Below are 20,829 nucleotides of genomic sequence, written 5' to 3'. Positions count from 1 at the left end.
GTCTGAACTAACAATGCACTTGTCAACAGATGATGGGGTGGAGGAGGAAAGTGAGCCTCTTCCTGACCTCCTGTCTGCTCAGGAGAAAGATGGGTCTGTGGAAGGTGTGAACCTCTCCCACACCCTATCCCCAGAGCAACAGAGGGACTGTCCCCAGTTGTTGGGACGGTTTGCCTCCTTGTTTTCCTTGACCCCAGGGGTCACTCATCTGTGTACACATTATGCGGAAAATGGGGGCAGTCCACCTATAAAACACAAGATTTACAGGGTGACTGACAAGGTTAGGGCTATCATCGAGGATGAGGTTTCCGAGATGTTGTCATTAGGGGTTATTAAGCTCTCAAGCAGTCCTTGAGCCAGCCCAGTGGTCTTGGTTTCAAAGGCTGCTGCCCCGGTGCCACCCCAGAACTCAGGTTCTGTGTGGACTACCGTGGACTCAACACTGTCACGAAGACTGACTCGCACCCTATTCCCAGAGCTGATGAGCGCATAGATCAGTTGGAAGCTGCCAAGTTTCTAAGCACATTTTACTTAAGGCAATCTGCCAGTACCCAGACACTAACTGATGGTGCAAAGGAGAGGTCCGCATTTTGCACCCCGGATGGGCACTACCAGTTCCGGGTTATGCCCTTTGGGATGAAGAAAGCCCCTGCCACCTTTAGAGGTTGATCAACCAGGTTTTGGCTGGGTTGGAGGATTCAGTGCAGCCTAAATTGATGACATTGCAGTGTTCAGCTCCAGCTGGGAGAAACACCTGTGACACCTCTGTAAAGTGTTGAAGGCTCTGCAGAAGGCAGGACCCACTATTAAGGCTAGTAAATGCCAAATAGGGCAGGGATCTGTGGTTTACGTGGGACACCAGGTGGGGAATGGGAAGGTGGCCCCTCTGCAACAAAACATTGATACCCTTCTGGCTTAAGAGCCTCCCAAGAGCCAGGGGTGAGGGCCCTTCTACGTCTCACTGGGTACTACAGTAGGTTTGTTGAGGGGTATGGCACTATAGTTGTCCCTCTTGACTGAGATGACCTCTAAAAAGCAGCCCAAAAAGGTGATCTGGACTGAGGATTGCCAGACCGCTCTTGATGCCCTGAAAGCAGCCATGTGCACGGCACCCATGCTCAAGGCACCTGACTTCTCCAATGGATACGTTGTGCAGACTGATGCTTTAGAGTATGGTGCGGGGGCAGTTCTAGCACAGTTAAACAAAGAGGGCCTAGTCCAGCCTGTAGCCTTCATTAGTAGGAGGTTACTTCCCCGGGAACAAAGGTAGAGCGCAATTGAGCGAGAAGCTTTTTCTGTGGTCTGGGCACTGAAGAAGCTGAGGCCCTACTTGTTTGGGAGTCACTTCTGGGTTCAGACGGACCACAGGCCCCTCAGAGGGTTAATGCAGATGAGGGGGGAGAACCCAAAACTGTTGAGGTGGTCCATCCCCCTACAGGGAATGGACTTTAAGGTGGAACACCGCCCTGGTACAGAACACGCCAATGATGATGGTCTGTCAAGATTCTTCTGCCTTAGTGATGAGAACTCCCATGAGGTTGGGTAGTTCGCCCCACTTTCATCCGTGTGGGGGGGGGGGGGGGTAGGGGCAGGGGAGGGCACATGTTAGACTTGGCGTAGTCTCCCCCGTCTTTTGCCACTGCTTTATGTGTTTTCACTGTGTGCTGGACTTTGTTTTTGATACTCTGGGCACTTTACCACTGCTGACCCGTGCTAAAGTGCAAGTGTTCTCTGTGTAAACTGTATGTGGAATTGGCTTTTCCATGGCTGGCATATTTAATTTACTAGTAAGTCCCTACAAAAGTGCACTAGAGGTGCCCAGGGCCTGTAAATCAAATGCTACTAGTGGACCTGCAGCACTGATTGTGCCACCCACCTGAGTATTCCTGTAAACATGACTCTGGTCCAGCCACTGCGGTGTCTGTTTGTGCAGTTTTAAACTGCCATTTCGACCTGGCAAGTGTACCTACTTGCCAGGCCTTAGGGCCCCTGAGGTAGGCCCGAAGTATTCCCATGGGCAGGGTGCAATGAGTGTTAAAGGTAGGACATGTACTGATGTGTTTTACGTGTCCTGACAGTGAAATACTGCCAAATTTGGTTTTCACTGTTGTAAGGCCTATCTCTTTCATAGGTGGACATGGGGACTGCCTTGTTTTTAAATATCTTTGAAGCACAGTTTCCCATTGGGAGCAAGTGGGCATTTTCTTGCTTAACCATCATATGCCTCTGCCTGCTTGTGTATTCCACGTCTGGGTCAGACTGACAGTTGGACAGTTGTAAATTCTCTCTAGGCAGTGACACAAAGGGAGCTGGAGTGTAGCCTGCATATCCGGATGAGTCTCCTGGGCTAGAGTGGGGAGGGAGGAGCTTACACACCTAAAAGGGCTGTGCCTGTACTCGCACAATACAGTCTCCAAACCCCCTATTGTGTGTCTGGGGCCAGGCCTGGGCAAGGCAGAATCTTGTCGACAACAGAGATTTTTCTTTGAAGTTTGCCTACTTTAAAGGCCAGAACTGGTATAAGTAGTGGACCCAAAACCCCAGACTTTTGGATCAAGAGGAACCTCTGGATCAAGAGGAACCTCTGCCAAAGAGAAGAGCTGCATAGCTGGAGGAGGAGTACTACCCCTTTGCTGTGTGTGCTTTGCTGGGTTGGCCTGCAGTTGCTGCTTCTGCCTTAGAGGGGGGCAAAGACTGGGCTTTGCTGTGTATCCTACTTGTGAAGTTTCTCCAAGGGCTTGGACAGAGCTTGCCCCCTGGTCTGAAGTCTCCGGGTCATCAAAGACTTCCTCTGCCAGCACCTGGACTCTCTTGCTGAGACTCCTACCCTGGTATGTGGTACCTAATCCAGTCCCTGGGGCCTTGAAAGGAGAAGCTGGTGAAAAAACAAGTGCACCAACTTAAGACAATGCCAGATTGACGCTGCTGCCTGATCCCGCAATGCCACCTGCATCTGAAGCCGTGGCAGCTGCTGGAGTGAGATGACCCCGACAGACCCCACAGGCCCGATGCCACTGCAGTAGCGCTGAAGTCCACAACTCTGTAAGTCTCGAAGTGAAGTGCCACCAACGCACGTGACACCCAACTTCGCCGCTACGCCTGCAGCCTTGTCGCATAACCGCGACCCCGTGAGGTCGTCCCACCATGTCTTGACCGCCAGACATAGACCCCGCCAGAAGTGTAAGGAACCGACTCTTCACACCGACGACGCCTCATCTCCACTGCTCCACAGCAAGGACCCAACGCCTCATACCGATGACTCAGCTCCACTGCTCCGCAACCCCGTAACTGACACTGCACTGGATCCAGCAACACCTCAATCCCTGACTCCGTGCACTGGCTTGTTACCTCATTTTCACAAGGTACTGTAGTTAGGTGTTCGTACGACTCTGTGACCGGCGCCATTGGCGTCAGATTGTTGGGAACGAGTCTGTCATAATGCAGTGATATCACCAAATTGAAGCATTTGTGTTTCTAAGCGCTATATTGAAGATTACTCTTTGAAAAATTCATAACTTTGCTTGTGTATGTTGGATTTTTGTTTTGGTCTTGTTTTACTCTGATACATACTGGCTATTTTTCTAAACTAGTGTTCTGTCCATTTTGTCGTGTTTTTACTTTGCGTGTTGGTACTGATATTTTACAGATTGCCTCTGAAATAAGCCTGACTGCTTGTGCCAAGCTACCAAGGGGATGAGCTGGCGTTATCCTAGGTGTGTATCTCCCTTACCCTGACTAGAGTGAGGGTCCCTCCTTGGACAGAGTGCATACTGACTGCTACCAGAGACCCCATTTCTAACAAAGGTGAACACTAGTGTGATGCAAGGAGTACTGCAGCAGGTGGCAAATGTTGTCCAGTCTACAGGGAGAGGCTGTGGTATTAAGATAGATCAGAGTTGAGGTGTTTTTGATGTCCAGTCTTTAAAGAAGACTAATCTGTGTCATGTTTGTCTAAATTTGGGTAATTGGTGACAGGAATGTCCACCTAATAATGTGAATGTTCAAGTGTAGAATGCTGGAGTTGCCCAATGTAATAATCCGGTTCAAATTTAAAGAGTTCATAGACACTGAAATCAGAATGTACATGTATCCTCAGGACAACAGATGCAGGTACCACAGTCCCCGATGGCACAGCAGCAGGTGATTGTTCATCAGCAAAACATGAATCAAATGGCGAATGCAAATGTGAACCAGATAGCTTCAAAATGTCCCTTAATTGATTTGAGTGATGAGAAACTCATAAAAACGTTTCACAGTGATAGTTCTGATTATGAGGATTGCATGCTAGGTGCATCCATAGAGGTCGATCAATGTGGTCCATATGTAAACACAAACGCTATGGGCCATGATGTGTCATTTTTAGTTGACACTGGAGCTACACGTTCCCATCAGAACAGCTGAAGTACCAAATTTGCCCCTTTCAGAAAAGAGAGTCCAAGTGGTAAGAGTTGCCAATAAACACTTGACAAATCATTTGAGTATGTCCCTATTAAAACAAGTTCATTTGAAGATGAGCACCACTTTGTGGACTATAATTCAAGTCCCATACATTTGCTAGGGTGTAAGCTGATCTGTTCCTTCAGCTGCACACCTAAAGGAATAGCGATTCAAATAACAGTAAAACCAAATGCAGTGTATCCAAAAACACCCTGTATAATATCTCCAATTGCTGGAATTACCCCTTTATTTGATTGAGCAGGGTATTTTAAAAGAAATACTGGGAAGTCCCTTTAACTCACCTATTTTAGGATTGCGGAGGCCTAATGGAAAATACCACATAGCTCAGCAGTTGTGCTTGAGCATGGTGCCGAACTCCTCAGGGGTATACTGAGTCACCATCCATTTTCAATCAGATCCTGAAAAAGAATTTGGAGTCCCTTTAAAGGCCCTATCGCTCAGTCTTAGTGCAAAACATTGACCTGTTGGTGTGTCAAATGCCAGAGAAGCATACAGAAGAGACAGCATTGCCATTTCGAATCATTTAGGAGCGATTGGCCATAAAGTTTCCCCTGCAAAATTCCAGTATTGCAAGAAAGAAGAAATCTGTGAGGAAAATGTTACATGAAAGATTCTCAGCAAGCATGAAAATTAACCCTCTAGTTACACAAAAAGAAGTCCAAATATTTTTGGGAATGGTTGGCTACTGTCCTCAGTGGATTCCAAACGTTTCCCTTTTGGCCTAGCCTTTACAGGGGCTTACACAGACAGATGTGACTTATCTGGTACCATTGGATGAAAATTGCGTATGTAACTTCACAGAGCTGAGAGAAAGCCCTTGCCAAGCCCCAGCTCTGGGAATGCCTGATTGTAACATATGGTTTTCTTCGTTTAACCTGAGTTTGCATGTACATATGTAGATGCCCCAGTTCGCAGTATGCAAAATACAAGATTAATATGATGCATACATAAACTACAAAAAACACATCCTGGAAAAGCAAACCATCTTAGGGAATTAAAGTAAGTAAAACATGTGAAATGTAAACACAAGCTACCATACTGATATGCATTAGCTGAAAGGTTTTTACAGTAGTTGAGAAATCATCGTTGAGAAATCGATCAGTGTTTTCCATGTAAAAGACATCGATAAAGGTACTTTTAACAGCCCCTTCAGAGTTAGTTTCTAACTACTGCTAGGTATGAGACTCTCAAGGACCCTCTCCACTTAAAGCCCTTGGGTTTAGGGTTTGTATGCAGGATAATACTCAATTTTTTGCTGTTCATGTGTCTGACCTTGGTGACCGTCTTTGTGAAAAAATGTACTTGTGTTAGTTGTATTTGTCACTAGAGTGAGGTATGGATGGGTCAGGAAGAAGGTTGATGTGGAGTTTGACCGCTTGAATCTGCTTTGTCAGGTGCTTCCTTAACAGATAAAATGTCGTAGGTGCTTTCTCTGTGACGAGGTATCTCTGAAAGTGTGTCTGTGAAAGAAACATGCTGGGTGTGTCGAAAGTATGAAAGTGGGCCCTCTGCAGCACATTGATACTGCTGGAAGGAGTATAGACCTCACAGAGATGCAGCAAACGTCCCACTTTATGATTTTAAGGTTTTCTTCACCATATTCTGTAGATATATGGTTATGCATATATTGAGGACTTCGGATGTTCATATGAATTTGAAAATCCTTCTTGTGGTCGTTCAGCCTAGACTTCGTGCTGCTGCAGCTAAGGCACGGTGTTGACATGGACGGTTCACAAATAAACCCTTCGGCTCTTCTGATTGCCTGAAACCACGCAGGGCAACCCCCCCCCCCCCCCCCCCCCTCCCCCCACTCATATCATTATCAGGTGGCTAGCTTCTTGCATGTTTTAGTTTTGTGAAATGGTTTGCTTGTTTCTTTTAGGCATCATAGCAGTAGACCATGACGTAGGTAATCTCGGAGACTATCAAAAAGCATGTGCCGATTGCATGCGTCGGTACTCAGCTCCACACGTGACCCTTCACACCTTTCCCATCATTAATCTTAAAATGCCTCATCTAGGGCATGTCTCTTTTGGCCGAGAGGGTTTGCTGAATCTTTATCGTCTGCTTGCTGTCTCTCCACCTGCCTCGCTCCCGAAACTTATTCATTACCATTTGTCTGGACACTTGGGAAAAAAGGAGGCCATGGTCGAAAGACTTATGAGCTCACCTTCGTGGTCGGTCCATCCTCACCTTCGTTGACCACTGTCTGTAACACGTGCTAAGTCACAATCGCATCAGCAGCGCGTCGAAAAACACATCTGATAGCTCTCATTTGTAAGTCTAACAAGGAAGTGATGAATGCTGCAAAGTGAGTGGACGGTCCTTACACGAGCAGAGGTATCTGAGTGTTGGCGAGGCACGCGTTGTTGTTTTTTTTTTTTTTTTTTTTTTAAAACAACCGTGCTTTCCAGATGATAATCATTTTTCAAAGCAGAGTTCCTGCCAAATTGTGAATAATTGCGCACACGGATTAAGAACTCTGTCATCAAGTTACTGTACTCAGCATTGAGCACCCTGTGCGTTTTGCATGTAGTACGTGAGTAGTGATTAAGTTCTGCGTAGCAACGTGAACGAAAAACGGATTTCAGTAGTAGAATTTTTTATTTGTTGACTCACGTTTATTATAGTGTTTCCTGTAAACGTGCTGTAGGGGGTGGTGTTGGACAACTAGACTTCTCTTCCAGTATTCTGGAAGAAAACAGGATATCTTGCAGTACATTCACGCATGTTCTGAGGCATATTCAACGTATTAAAACTATTTCACATCTCCGTGTCTTAGCATGTTACGTGTTTTTGCCATTTTTATTTGTAATATTTGTGGACCTGTGCACGTGTTCTCAATTGTTTTATTACTTTGCAAGTAGACTAGTACGCTGATATGCTGTGCGTCACAAATGCTGAAGCTGCATGACCGTTTTGAAAACGATGGTATGTTACTTCTGAGCTGTGCTTAATTAGTACAATAAACAAAGGCAGAGGCACAAAGTATTCCTCACTAGCCCGCCCGTAATGCTGCCAAACGCAGAGGTTACCGAATATCAAGACTGTCTAACCTTGATTCCACCTCATTCGGTTCCTTCACCACCGTACATTTTCCTTTTCTTTATTTTACTCTTGAATGCTCCTCTTTATCCCAGTTTAGCTCCATTTGACACTGTTTTACTGTCTTAATCTGCCTGCTTTACTCCCTTTCTGTGGTTTGCTTCAGTGCACAGTTTGATTAAACAAACTGCGGTCCCATAAAAGGACAGTTTGTCTCCATCGCCCATTATGGACACAAATTAAGCACTTAATGGCCAGAAAGGCTGGCCACTTATCGCATAAGACTTTATGGACTTATATCCCCGGGGACGCTTCATCCCTCTGGACGACGATCTAATCAATATCTACATTATGCCAAAATCTGCAGAAGAACTCCGTATGAAGCATGTTTGGAAAGATAAGCTAGAAGATGATCTCAGAGCATGGGCTAGTATAATAACTGATTTATGTGAAACTCCTGCACGGACTACCCTTACAGAGCCTAATGAGTGTGAATGTGTTTGACAGATTGGGCACAATGTTTTCATGTTCCCTAATAAAATATCTTCTGTAACTAAGGTTTATTCTATTTGAGGTATCCTGCACAAGAGCAAGAGAGTGGTGGGGGATTCTTGGGTACGTTGCTATGGTCTTATTGCTGGAGCATTTCCACTGTTCTTCCACTATGTTTGATTCTTAATCATAGTGTCCTTTGTATACTTGTATGTTTGTAACCACAAAAAGTAGCGCATATATATATATATATATATATATATATATACATATATAAAAAAAATAAGTATTTGTAGACGATGGTTAGTGCCTTAAAGGTGCTTCTAGAGAGGATGGGCAACCAATGTGAGACCTAAGAGCAGAAGTGATGTGTACTCATCCTGCTGTATCAGCGACAGTTTAAGCAGTTTTGTGTTGAACGAGCTGAAAAGGGCAGATAATTTTTTCTGTCGAGGCCAGATAGCTGAAGCTGTCGTAGTCAAGCCTTGATTGGATAAGAACATTTGTCGTTGTGATGTGTAGATTGCTGTAGATACCCTGGAACGTTATTTTGAGAATGCACAATTGGGCAGACGTGGTATAGACTACTTCTTGTCAATTAGGAATCAAAGCTCAGAGTGTGATATGTTAGGCGACCTAAATTGTGCACCACTTTGGAGGGCACAGGAGGCTTGCCATTATTTTTAGTTCATTGGACTTTAACCGCAGCCTGTGTATGTAAGCAGAATCTCCATTTTTAATGGGTTTAGCCTGAGGAAATTAGTGGCCATCCACCGCCAGACTATCAACGTAACTTCCGCTGTGGTGCTTGTATTTTGATTAGGAGTCTCCGTGGTCCTTGTGTAGCTGGTTGGCTTGAGACTGGACAGATTATCCCATTAGAGAACTGTTTCCACCGCAATAGTTTTGCTGGTTTCAAATAGTTTAATATTTCCGGAAGGGGAAATACTGTCCCTTCCGTTGCATTGAGATCATTTACAAAATTCAGAGAAGAGCCTATTGGAACCTCGAACAATAGACTGAGTTAACCTAAAGGACAAGATTGTTTAGCGTAACCATCTCCTATACACAAGAGAAACATTTTAGAAGTGTAAAATTGGGATATCTATAAGTCAGAGTGACATTGACAATAATAGGTCCAATTATAAGGCAGATAGGCTCTCTCTCTTTCATCATCATACTATGTCTGAACCATTTGAAATGCTAAAGATTGACCAATAATGACTGCCACTCCACCTTCTACACTGTCCGACCAGTAATTCTTTTAAGGTTTGTAACCATCTAGTTCAGTGTCAACAAGATAAAGAACACTGTCATCAGAGAGCCACGTTTCTGTCATAAACAATAAATCAATATAATTCCTGACATGCAAATAGGTTTGTCTTTTAATGCAGGTCTTATTTCTTCCAGTGAAGGTCTTCAAACTGTGTGGTGTGCTCCCGCCCTGCTTCGTGGCTGCATTCTCTGCAGATGCAAAACCTCTATAAGTGTTTGTAGATAAAGATAGCCTGGAAGTACAACATTGTTTATTTGTTGCGTGTCCAGTCTGTCTTCATTTACGGTGGTAAAAGTGCATAAAAAGTATGGGAACTGTGATCTAGAGCAGTGGTTCCCAACCTGTGGTCCGGGGACCCCTGGGGGTCCGCAAAGCCTCCTCAGGGGGTCCGCAACTGCTTAGAAAACTAAATAACATCAACAGATTAGGTCCTCACCTTTCAGTAATGACTCAGTAGGGGGTCCCCAGAGTCCTATAAAGATTCAGTGGGGGTCCACAGAAGTCAAAAGGTTGGGAACCACTGATCTAGAGTGCATGGAGCAGAGTCGGTAAGTGTGGCACCCACGTCCTAGATACGTCTACAAATACAAATAACTAAATGTTGAGTAAATATGTTGTTTTGCACCTTAGGGTTGCTGCATATTTAATAACAGAAAGCTCAACTATTCAGTGGAAAATCCACTCTTTACAATTATGACCCCGTTAATTGTTTAATCTGATCACTGCAGGCGTCTGTGTATGACCGAAGAGTCACAGAATTGAATGCAGGTTGGTGCTGTTGGTAAAAGTGGTTTGTGTCTTTAAAGTGCTGTGAGAGCTCAGCCTCTGTCAGAAAGCACTGTCAATATGAGTCATTCTTTTAATATTGTATTGAACACAGTAGAAGATAAACTGTCGCAAAATTAGTGCACGTGTTTTCAAAGTATAATCTTTAGTAATATGTAATAAGGATGTGCCTAGTGCAAATATTTCTGGAAGTGTCCCTTAAAATGATGCATTGCAAGAACTCCGAGGATAACCCTATTGCATTACCTCTGAAAAATAGGAAATATTTGTCACCACAAATCTCCAAATGACTTAATCAATTAAAGCCTATTCAGGCTTCCAAGCTGCCTTTGCATTCAGTGAATAACCAACTGCACACATTTACAATTGTTTCAGGTAGCAAGCGCCCCAAGAAGGCGTGTTTCTTTAGCTCTTTGTCACTCCCTCGGCTTCACAGTACGGGTGACCTGACACCCCCTTCAATTTCAAGGTCTGCATTAACTGTCCAGAGACAGGTTTTAGTTTTTTTTGTTTTTTTTGTTATTTTAATTAAATCCTTCATTTTAAAAAGCTCACTGGCTGCAATCATAGTCCTTTAAAAAAATATTTTTAGCCTTGTTGCACCAAGGCCTTGCTGATTTAAGCATCACTGCAAATCATTGCCAATAACTCCCATAGGTGACAACTACTGGTTTTGCAACAAATGAACAGAGACCGGGTGACAATTGTTTTTTGGGGGAGGGGGGCATTGTTTTAAGGACCATCATTACCACTGGTACAGCAGGTTTAGTGACCAGTTGTTAGGGACTACTGCCTACTATTATGGATTAAAGTAATTAGCAGACATGGTGGGGAAAAGGTGAAAAAGACACGACACAGGCTGCTACTCAGAGCCACAGCTATCATTAGTTCACCAGGTGCAGTTCTGTTGGGACCCGAGGGCAAGGGGCTCACATCATCCTAATTATGTGTGTCCAGTGTTTTTCGTTTCATTTCTGGTTTTGTTTAAAGGTTTGCACCTTTTATAAGTCTCACGTTTAATATGGATTATGAGCTACAGAAAAAGTACCCCTGAAATGATCTCATAAACTCCAACCCCCGGTGCTCAGCCCTCCACCTTTCACTCCCCCAATCCTTGGCATAAAAGTTTGGAGGAGGGCCCGTCTTCAAAACATTTTTGCTTGGTGGCTCATAGCAAAAAAGTTTGAAGAACTCTCTACCTTAGAGGCACACGCGGATGTTTTGCTTTTCTTTTAAAAGGCATTTCTGCTAGGAAAGGCTTTGATGGAACATCGAGTGATCCCTTTGAGGATTGGCTGCTCCCTTCTCTCTCCAGAGTCAACTTTCATGATTCAGTGAGGAATTGATGTCCCACGGGGCAGCTGCCCATGTATGAATCCTTTACTACTCCAACTTGCGGTCAGTAATAGGTCAGTGGTTTGTGACCACAGTTGTGGTCTTTCTGTTGACAAATCTATTTGTGAATCACTAATAGAAGAAGGCCCCTTTCAGTCCCCTATCAAAAGCCCTTTTTTAAGTAGGAGGAAATTTTCTTCTTTCGGCTCACAAAAAAACGGAATAAATCACTGATGTCTGTTAGGACACATCTGGTTACATGCAGCCCACTACATACGGTTGCATCATACTTGGAGATTGGTCCTTGGGAGCGGAAGATCAAAAATTCTGAGCCAATCTTGAGGGCCAGTAATCTGCACTCCAGGAAGTTCCTGAAAACTAAGCTATTCAGGCTACTCTTCGGCCAAGTCTCTGCCAACACAAGGGTAGCAATTAAAGAATACTAAATATGGGAGTGCGCTATTTGATTGAAATCAAATCATGACTTTTCTGCCAAGCAGGCCAGTGGATCTCTCAGGGCTCATAGTGCTGGGTTTGAAAAAAATAAATATAGGGCTGGTTACAGAATATCAAAGAAGGCAGGGATTGTTACTCTATACTGCATCTAGAAAAAGTAACGACTGCAATTGCACTTTCTGGATCTTAATGATTTAACTGTGTGCCTGACACTAGTTCCTTTTCATTGGACTAGAATAGCCTAGAGGTTTGACAGGTTAAGTGACCATCTCCTGCCATTAATTACACAGGATACTTACTTTTGGCGATGGACTGTAAACTCTCTCTGTACATTTGTCTAACTTTTAGGTTAAACTCCTCTTCAAGAGGCTTCACAAAATCCTTTTGGTGGTGCCAGCTTATTTTGCAACTGCTGAAACCCATCTGTTCTCACGTCTGAACGACTGGATGGCGAGGTTCCTTCCTGGAGATGGGACCTCTCATCAGGTTTGCATCATACGTTTTGTTATCTGTGATTTTCTGTCAGAATAAATATCATTATTTCTCTCCCCGGGAATCCCATTTGGAGGAGCCATTTCGTACATTACCTTAAGCCTAACCTTTGCTATGTGAATAAGGCTAAGTTATGTTGTTGTTATGTATGTGGGGGATAGCGCCGCTGCCTCACAGTTTGGTTTGCTCCATGAATATCATACTAAATACATGGTTGCCCCTTAACCGCAAATGTCTTTAGAACTGATGGAATGTTGTATGCATGTTATTCCCAATGCAAAACTCAAGATGAGAGAGGCTGAAATCTATTTGTTCTTCAGTGAGGTGCAGCAGTGGACTGTGAGGACCTGATGTGTTTTGTGTTCTATTCAATAGTTGTCAGTTCTCAAATGGGTGGAATCCATGTCTCTATTTGAAAGGCTGCCCATTCCTCATTACGACAGATCCATCAGAGTGTTAGTGGGGTGTTCGTAGAGATTTGCATTGGGTGCATGGTTTGTCCCTTTGAGGACTTGGCAGATAAGAATTCTTCCTGAGCTGAATTCCTTTCTACCGTATATTAAAAGTACGGTTGTTGGGGTCGTTCTGGACAACACCACAGTGCTCTATCTGAACTATCAGGAGGATACACTGAATACTACACCCGTGCACCTCCGAGGATAGTAATCTCAATATATCTCTGTAAGGAGAGATCCTGGGTATGTTTAGAATGTTTGGGCATATAAGCTCCAAAAGGTTCTCTGCTGAATTCTCCAGGCCTTGTGTTTTGTTTCATACATGCCTCTTTATTTCGACGTGGGACAGACGTGCCCCCCCCCCCCCCCCCCCCCCCCCCACACACGCTTCCTGGAATGACAGCGACCCTCTTGTTCTCAGAGATGCTTTTCAGATAATTTGACACTGAAACTCGTTTATGCCTTCCCTATGTTTCCGTTGATGGACAGTAGCGGAGCCCCCATGATTCCAGTGACTCCGGTGTGACCCACACATCTTTGGTAGTCTGATTGGTTAAAAGTGAGGAAGCTGACTCCGAGACCTTCCAATCCATTAGCCGCTTACATTCCTTAACCTTTCCATTGAGGGATTCTTGGTTTGCACACTTATCCGCAACTTACTCAGACCTTGAAGTTGTGTGTGCTGCTTGAAAAGATTACTAGAAAATAATTGTGAAACAAGATGGCTACGGTTTTGGTATTTAGCATTGCATAATAACAAGTGCAGTATTCTGTATGAATCCATAAATATGTTCGTAATTGCTTATGTTTTGTGCTTGGATTTTTTTTTTTTTTTTTTTTTTTTTTTTTTAGAAAACAAACACATGCTTGCCACCGAAAGCAAAGGTTAATAGGCGCCGTTGCGTTCTTTGTATAAAGAAGTAAAACAAGTGTAGTTTTTGTGGCTCAGTGGACTTCCACCTGCCTAGGAGAGAGTGGGATTTAAGTGTCTTGCTTGCTTCCTTTTAAACAGATTTCCGGCGATTTTAAACCTGCAGTAATGTGTTATATTTCACCAGCTAGTAGAGCTGGGCCCTCGTTATGAGTAGCCAGAGAATTGCCCCAGAGTTCCAGATACCATAGGTTCTGGTAACCCGCCTACCTCCACGTTATGCCCTTCCCCTCGAGTCATTTTTCAGCAGCTGAAATCTCCAGGGGAAAAATAAACAGATCTGCGGTGTTCATGCGGATCACATATTTCCCATATGGCCAGCGTCTGCCGTTACTGCCCCTCCCCACTTCCCAGTGGAAATAAGTGGCCACCCTTATAAAGGGCCTTAGAGAGCTGCAGGCTCGTTGCCAGAGCAATCTTGCACAGTATGCTACAGTAACACTTGTTTGTGAAACCGTGCCTTCTGTGTTTTTTAATTTTTATAATGTTCTATTTGATTTTCAGCCATGACGTCGTGACTTAACAACTGAATACCTCAGACAGTTTGGGTGTTGTGTAAATTGTAAGTTGTCGGAATACCCTTTTGTCCCATAATCAATAACATGTTTCACAAGGTGGTGTAATATCGAGCAGCAGGACCAGCACAGCCAGCTTTGCTAGGTGGGGAGTTTTGTGCATTTCTGTTTATGACCAGATTTATGCTTATTCCGTTAGGGCTAAGGCATTATGCGTGGTTTTCAGGGTCAGTTGCAGAGATCTGTCAAGCAGCTTGAGCAACACATAACACCTTCCAGAGACACTGTTCTTTACATTTCTGTTTTTAAGCTTGTGCTTCTGCTAAGAAATTATACTACCTTTGTATGTTTGAAACGCTGTCGATGGTGTATGGTTTCTTCCTTCAAGTTTCCTTTTGAATCTGTCCTCACAAGTTGACAAGCAGGAGCACCACGAATGAGAGTAAGAAAATAGCGTGATTAAGGAACTCATCGGCGTTGCGGTCTCTTTTTCTCCAAGCCGACCAGGTCATACCAAGCGGCCTATGTTAAGTCATATTACCATTACTTGACATTACAACCTCTGGTAAGAAGCGTCTGGATGTTGGTAACAAAGAGAGGATGGGGGTAGGACAGGGAAACTCTGAGCTTTGTTCACACAGGAACAATTGTTAGAGGTCCTTATGCCTTCTGCTTTTCCTAAAGAAAATAGGAATGGTTCTAGTTTGCTCCACTCTCACAAAGGATGTTCAAGCTATTTAAGAAGTAAATCACAATGACAGTACATTTTTCATTCTGCTTGACTGCAGAAAAGGTCTTACGATTGATATAACCTCTTGTATTCACCCAGTCCCTGTTGCATGACCGAGGATGCAATTTCACCTTTCCTGTTAAGTGGACGCAACTGTCAACATTTATTATTATTATTATTTTTATATTTTTTTTTTACTTCCCTGATCACTTCAGCTTTAGATATGATGTCCTGCAGAACTCAACATTACCATGTGACTGTCACCTCTACTCTGATCTTCCCTTTATCCTACATATTTCATTCTTGTTTAAATTTACAGTGGGGGCAGGGCTGTTTAAATCTTTATGATGTTACTCATCTAGAAGTGTTCATTGTGTGTGTTCTGGTTTACTCTTGCCTCCATTCTTTAAGAGCTGTTAACAAAAATTCTTTATGACCTGGGGCATATAGAATATTTTGATCACCCAGAGCTCCTAATGTCCACAAGCATAAAGCAGCTTAGAGCAGATTGCCTGTCCTTGTCTGAAGATCAAAGGTTGGCTTGTGAGATGATGAAGCCCACTGTTCGCAGGCATGTAATGACTGATTACGTTTGATATACAACTGTATTTACAATATGTACTTAATGACCAGCATAGATTTATTCTAACATCCTTCAGGCTAGATATATTCCATTGACTGGTTAGTTTCCCGTTAATTAATGACTGGTCTAGGAATTTAATTAAATATCCCTGCTATCATATCTCATATCAGAATACTATTCATTGTGTTTTATTCTGTAATTTCTAAAAGGATTTAAGGACGTTTGGGATTTTTCCTATTTTGAAGTCGTATGGTTTTAAACCGTGTCGACCTGCCTATTTATTCTAACAGTTTTGACCTGCTATACATATTTGTTATTATTTGGCAAAGTTTTTATGGGTGGTGCGTAAACGTAGGAATTCATTGATGATTTCTTAATATGTACTATGTTATAATTTTTTATTTTTTTTTCATTGATGTGCATATTTTGGAGTATGATGAACCTGTATTTCTACTTATGTGATTGTTGGCTTTTATGATTTTATTATGAAATCGAATAAAGCTTTATTGATTTTAAGAGCTTCGTGTTTTTTTCTTAGTTACCCTAGTGTTACTTCTTCGCCTTTTCTAAGGAATGTAGGAAAAAAGTTCTTGTAGTATAAAGACAACTGTTTCTTTCCTCTTCTTTGCTGTTATAACTGGTGTTACAGCCCACGTTTCCTCTAGTGGAGTCAACATCTTCAGCTCCACTGGAAGTACTCCACAACATTGATGATTGTTCCTCTCTAAAACCCAGGGCTCCTGTCTAAATGGGCAGCATTCCTTCCCTCACCATGCTATGCAAAGACTGATATGTTGTGGTGTCCTATCAATGAAGTCGGAATATGTCTTTTTACCAAAAGAGTATCTGCTCCCTTGATGTAAACTCACTTACTCGCTTGTCAATGGGGACCATCGCTTTCTGCTGACTGTGCTTGGTGATTGTGCTCACATGTGGTATGCCTCGAGGCCCTATGAATGAATGTATGTATGTTTTATTTCTGTAGCTCCAACCTAGCCAAAAGGTATTCGAGTGCTGTACAGGATCAAAAGCAAGCATACATTTGACAAGTATAGGAGAGGTAGCTGATTTATGGTGTTTGAATTGTGTGTTTTTATAAGGGAATATTGTATGTTACAAATGCAGGTTTTCTGCATGAGGATGACTATCTTTGCTGCTTTCCTGTTCTTGAAACCACCAGTGGGGACTTGTTTCTTAGAGTTTGCCTAGTGATTCTCAAATTGGCCAACTAATAATTGACCGAAACCGAGCAGTTTGTGTGATTAGCCCAGTCCTCCAAACTATTTAGAAGCAGCATAGCCACGCTTGGTACAACTAGCCTGGATTTTCCAATCCTACCCTTCTTGTTTGTGGCTTTTGCAACTTTCAGTGAGCAATATGGGGGTCACGTCTGCAAAGATGCTCACAGAGCGGATTGCCTGTGATTATTTAACCTTCTGATTGGTCTCTTGCTTCCTGTCATTACCCCCCGTTTGTAAAGAAAGAACATTGGCATATTGGAGTGCACACTTTGTGCTTGTCTTGATAACCAGCCAGAACAAGGCAACCTGTGTTGCTGTTTCCCCAGTGATGGGAAGAAGCCTAGGACCATGGAGAAGCACTCTACTCTGCCCTGCACAGAAGGTGGATACGTGAAATGTGTGGATAAGACTATACTGGCTTTAATTAAAGGACAGATTACAAAATGGGGTTTTATCCAGTTCAGCAATGGGTGTGCAATCCGAATTATATTTCAAACACAAAGTACGCCCAACACCCTTAGATTTACCCATTCACTTCATGTACTACATATTTACTCTAGTTATAGGTATCCAGTTACTTGGTACAACTTCTAATTCATTTCACACTCGTACATGCCCACTGACGGCCTCCTTGTGCTCATTTGTAGTCAATGCTTAAGTAAAAAATGAAAAAGCATGCACTATAAGTAATGACCTGTTAATATATTATTTTTAAAGAACAAATATTGTGTATACACCATATACAGAATTCACAAAACGTATGTCAAGAAAAAGTACAAAAACTTGAAATATAAAGGAATTAAAGGACAAACCCCAGCTGACTTACCATTGTTTCCATCAAATTCTTAAGACTACCCACATACCTCATAGTGAATCACCCATCATACACTACCTGTACATGTGGAAAGAATTCTCTGGCAAAATCTCAGGGCTCTACATGGCTATTACAGACAACCCGATCAATACTGCGTTAAAGCTGTGGTAGGAGCCACAATTAAAAACAGCTAGATGGCGAAGATTGGCCAGAGCTAATGGCGAATCACAACAAACTTTTAAAGGAAGCCCACCTTAAGTGGGGATATTTTAAACTAAATCATGTTTTATATTGGTCCCCATATAAACTATAACCTTTGTTAAGAATTAAGATAAAAGGCCCCAGCTAGCATGCCTCAAGGAGAGCATAATCATATGGAGCCAGAAGTGTTTGTAGCCACTCCGACTTGGACCAATTCTGAGAAGAAAGGCTCGCATTTAAGGCGGGTCAAGGATGTAGCACAGGTTATGGCCTCACTGTCGAATTTTATGACCTATGCAGAGAAGCATAAGCAGGATATGCAGAGGAGCTGGCTCTCTACGAAGAGATTTTCAGACAGGAAGTCTGCCCATAACAATGCGAGAGTCCATCATAATCGCAGTTCTCAAACCAGATAAGCCTCTGTATAAATGTGAGTCATTTTGCCACCGGTCACTTATCAATGTTGACAGTACAATTCTTGCAATTACTGGCAAACAGGCTACTCCCATTGATGTTGAGGCTGATCTGCCCGGATCGGTCTGGCTTCATTCCGGGCTGATCTACAGCCGATTACCTTCGCCAACTCTTCTCGTCGCTCACCTGCTAAATCCTGATGCAATAATTGTTTCTGCATTTTTAGATGCAGCTAGGGCATTCAATACTGTTGAATGATCTTTCTTGCTTATAGTACTATCTAAATGGATCCAAATGTTTAATACCACTCCTTCGGCTAGACTGTGCTTAAATGATTGTCTGTCTGAGCCGTTTGATTGGGCGGGGGTACACAACCGGGTTGCCTCAGTCGCCTATTCTTTTTTTCTCTCACTGTAGAGCCCATGACGTGTGCTCTGCGTGAGTTCCACTGTAGACTGGATGTGAATATGGGTTTTCGATACACACTTTACTATCCATGTGCACGGACGATGCAATGCTAGTCCTTAAAAACCCCACAGTTAACTTGACTCCTGTTATTGAGGAAATAGTGGCGTTTGGTCGTTGGTCTTCCCTCTGGAATAATTGGTCTAAATCTATCATGAGCCCCTTGATTAAAGCTGTCACCAGGCCAGACACACCCTTTCTATTGTAATGGCAGACTGAACCAGTTAGCTATCTAGGTATTTTATACCATACAGACATTCCCATAATTTTCAGTGAAAATGACCAGCGCTATATGGAGATCTTGCCATCTCAAGTTGATTGATGGATCACCCTGCCTCTGTCACTGGCAGGCAGGGTGGCCATGATGAAAATGGTTGCTTTGTCGAAGTTGCTTTATTTGTTTCAAAATATTTACTTTCCTTTATAAAAGGCCTTTTTTGCTCAACTGGGCTCCCTTATGATTAAGCTGGCATGGACGTGTTGACAAACGCAGTTTGGGTGGCACACACTACATCTTCCATGTCACAAGGGGTGTTTTGCGCCCTCTCATTTCAAAGTATATTATTTACGGGCTGAGGTGCAATTCATCCATCACTGTTTTTATCGAGTGAGGCCTGATATCCCACTTCCTGCAGCCCCATTCGTGTGGCTTCCAAGACCATCTCAGGAAATCCATACAGTTCAGTGCACTATTTGTGCCTGGAATAGATTGACCTCCCTATGTAATGCTTCAGTACTATACTAGCAAATACCCATTAAATGTTACCATATGCTACAGATCAGCTGTGCCTTTGAACTGCTGATGTCTCTTGGGAAGAAGCACATTAATACACTGGGTAATCTAATCATGGCACATAAGTTTAAAACATACCAAGAATACCCGAGCGACACCTTTGCCACTATGCTAGATATTCTTACTTATGGCAAACTCTCCCGTGAGGTTCATCGCCTTTGTCATGTTTCCAGAGGAGTTCCCTGAATGGCCAGTATTGAGAGTCTTGCTCTCTAACCCACAACCATTTAAACTCTTCACAAGATTATTCAATGCGGTGATGGACAGCATGTTATGGAGTCTTCTAGGGCTCTCATGTCATGGGATGATGATCTGAGTCATGCAATAACTGATGATAATGGAAAGTCTGTTGGCAGCAAACCAAGGAGGTGTCCCCTAATGGTAGATATCAGTTGATTCATTATAAATACTTGCTTTGGAGGAGGGTACCTTTCCCCCTGTAGACCCCGCTCACTATTATAATATTGATGACACCAAATGTAAGCGATTTGGTATTTGGGGGGTGGATTTCCTCTATCTGGCATGGCCCTGTCCGGTGGTGGCCAAGTTAGACACTTGCAGCGCTGCTTGACATGACAGATCATGCTTTTCAACTCACTCCCACTATGGTTCTGCTAGGTTTTGTCACAGTGGTGCCAAACATTTTTTGCAAGTTCACTGACACAGGACTGCTTTTGGCCATGATGTGGGGAAGCAGACACGCTCCTAAATTTCAGGACTGGCTAAAGGACGTGACCTTGTACGAGGACTGGTCGTGAATATTTGCCGCAAGTTTACCGCCGGCTACTCAACCACAAGACCTTTCGGACCCTCTAAGTTCTTATTTGGTAAAGCTCAATCCTGATTAATGTCTGTATCGCTCCTGAACTGCTGTTACTTTACCAGCTACTATAAGGTATATTGGGCTGCTACTTATGTTTGAAACTATGTGACTTTTTTATGCTTGTACAATGATATGGTGAGGCATTTGTGTGTTCCAGGGACATCTGCTGGACCTGCACCATTTCATTGCTACCCTTTGTTTGCAAGTTCTGTGTTCTGTAGATCAACTCCTGCCTTACTATCCAATCCAGTAATCATGCCATGCCTTGTCTTGCTAAGTGCTGAATGTATTAGCAATGTTTAATGGAAATGTATAAATAAAAATCAAGATTGTAGCATAGGCTGCACAATACTATTAGCGTCAGTTGGCCATGTCCTACCCTCCTTGGCTTGCCCCCATCCTCTACAACTGCCCTGCAGCTTTTAATGAGCCGATGCACCAATTATTCTGTGGTGGACAGAGAGTGAGATGAAGATGATCACAGCTCTCTTACTGCCACCTGCTTTTCCTTTTACTGAGCCTGA

The 20,829-nt window shown here is 43.3% G+C and overlaps 1 protein-coding gene across 2 annotated transcripts in view; it reads left to right on the top strand.

Moving 5' to 3' along the window:
- Window positions 1–20,829, top strand: part of ARL6IP6 (ARF like GTPase 6 interacting protein 6) — a 99,027-nt gene that overhangs the window by 71,294 nt on the left and 6,904 nt on the right. The window contains exon 4 of one of the 2 annotated variants that reach the window (XM_069225172.1): window positions 12,197–12,305. The exons of the other annotated variant lie outside the window; for it this stretch is intronic. Within the exon in view, the coding sequence (XP_069081273.1) occupies window positions 12,197–12,287 (91 nt within the window). The 3' untranslated portion in view covers window positions 12,288–12,305. Of the gene's footprint in view, window positions 1–12,196; window positions 12,306–20,829 lie in introns of those variants that run through there. 2 annotated transcript variants of the gene reach the window in all.

Source organism: Pleurodeles waltl, chromosome 3_1, assembly GCF_031143425.1.
Source record: "Pleurodeles waltl isolate 20211129_DDA chromosome 3_1, aPleWal1.hap1.20221129, whole genome shotgun sequence".
Taxonomy (NCBI): Eukaryota; Metazoa; Chordata; class Amphibia; order Caudata; family Salamandridae; genus Pleurodeles; species Pleurodeles waltl.
This window is presented reverse-complemented; position numbering and strand designations above follow the sequence as displayed.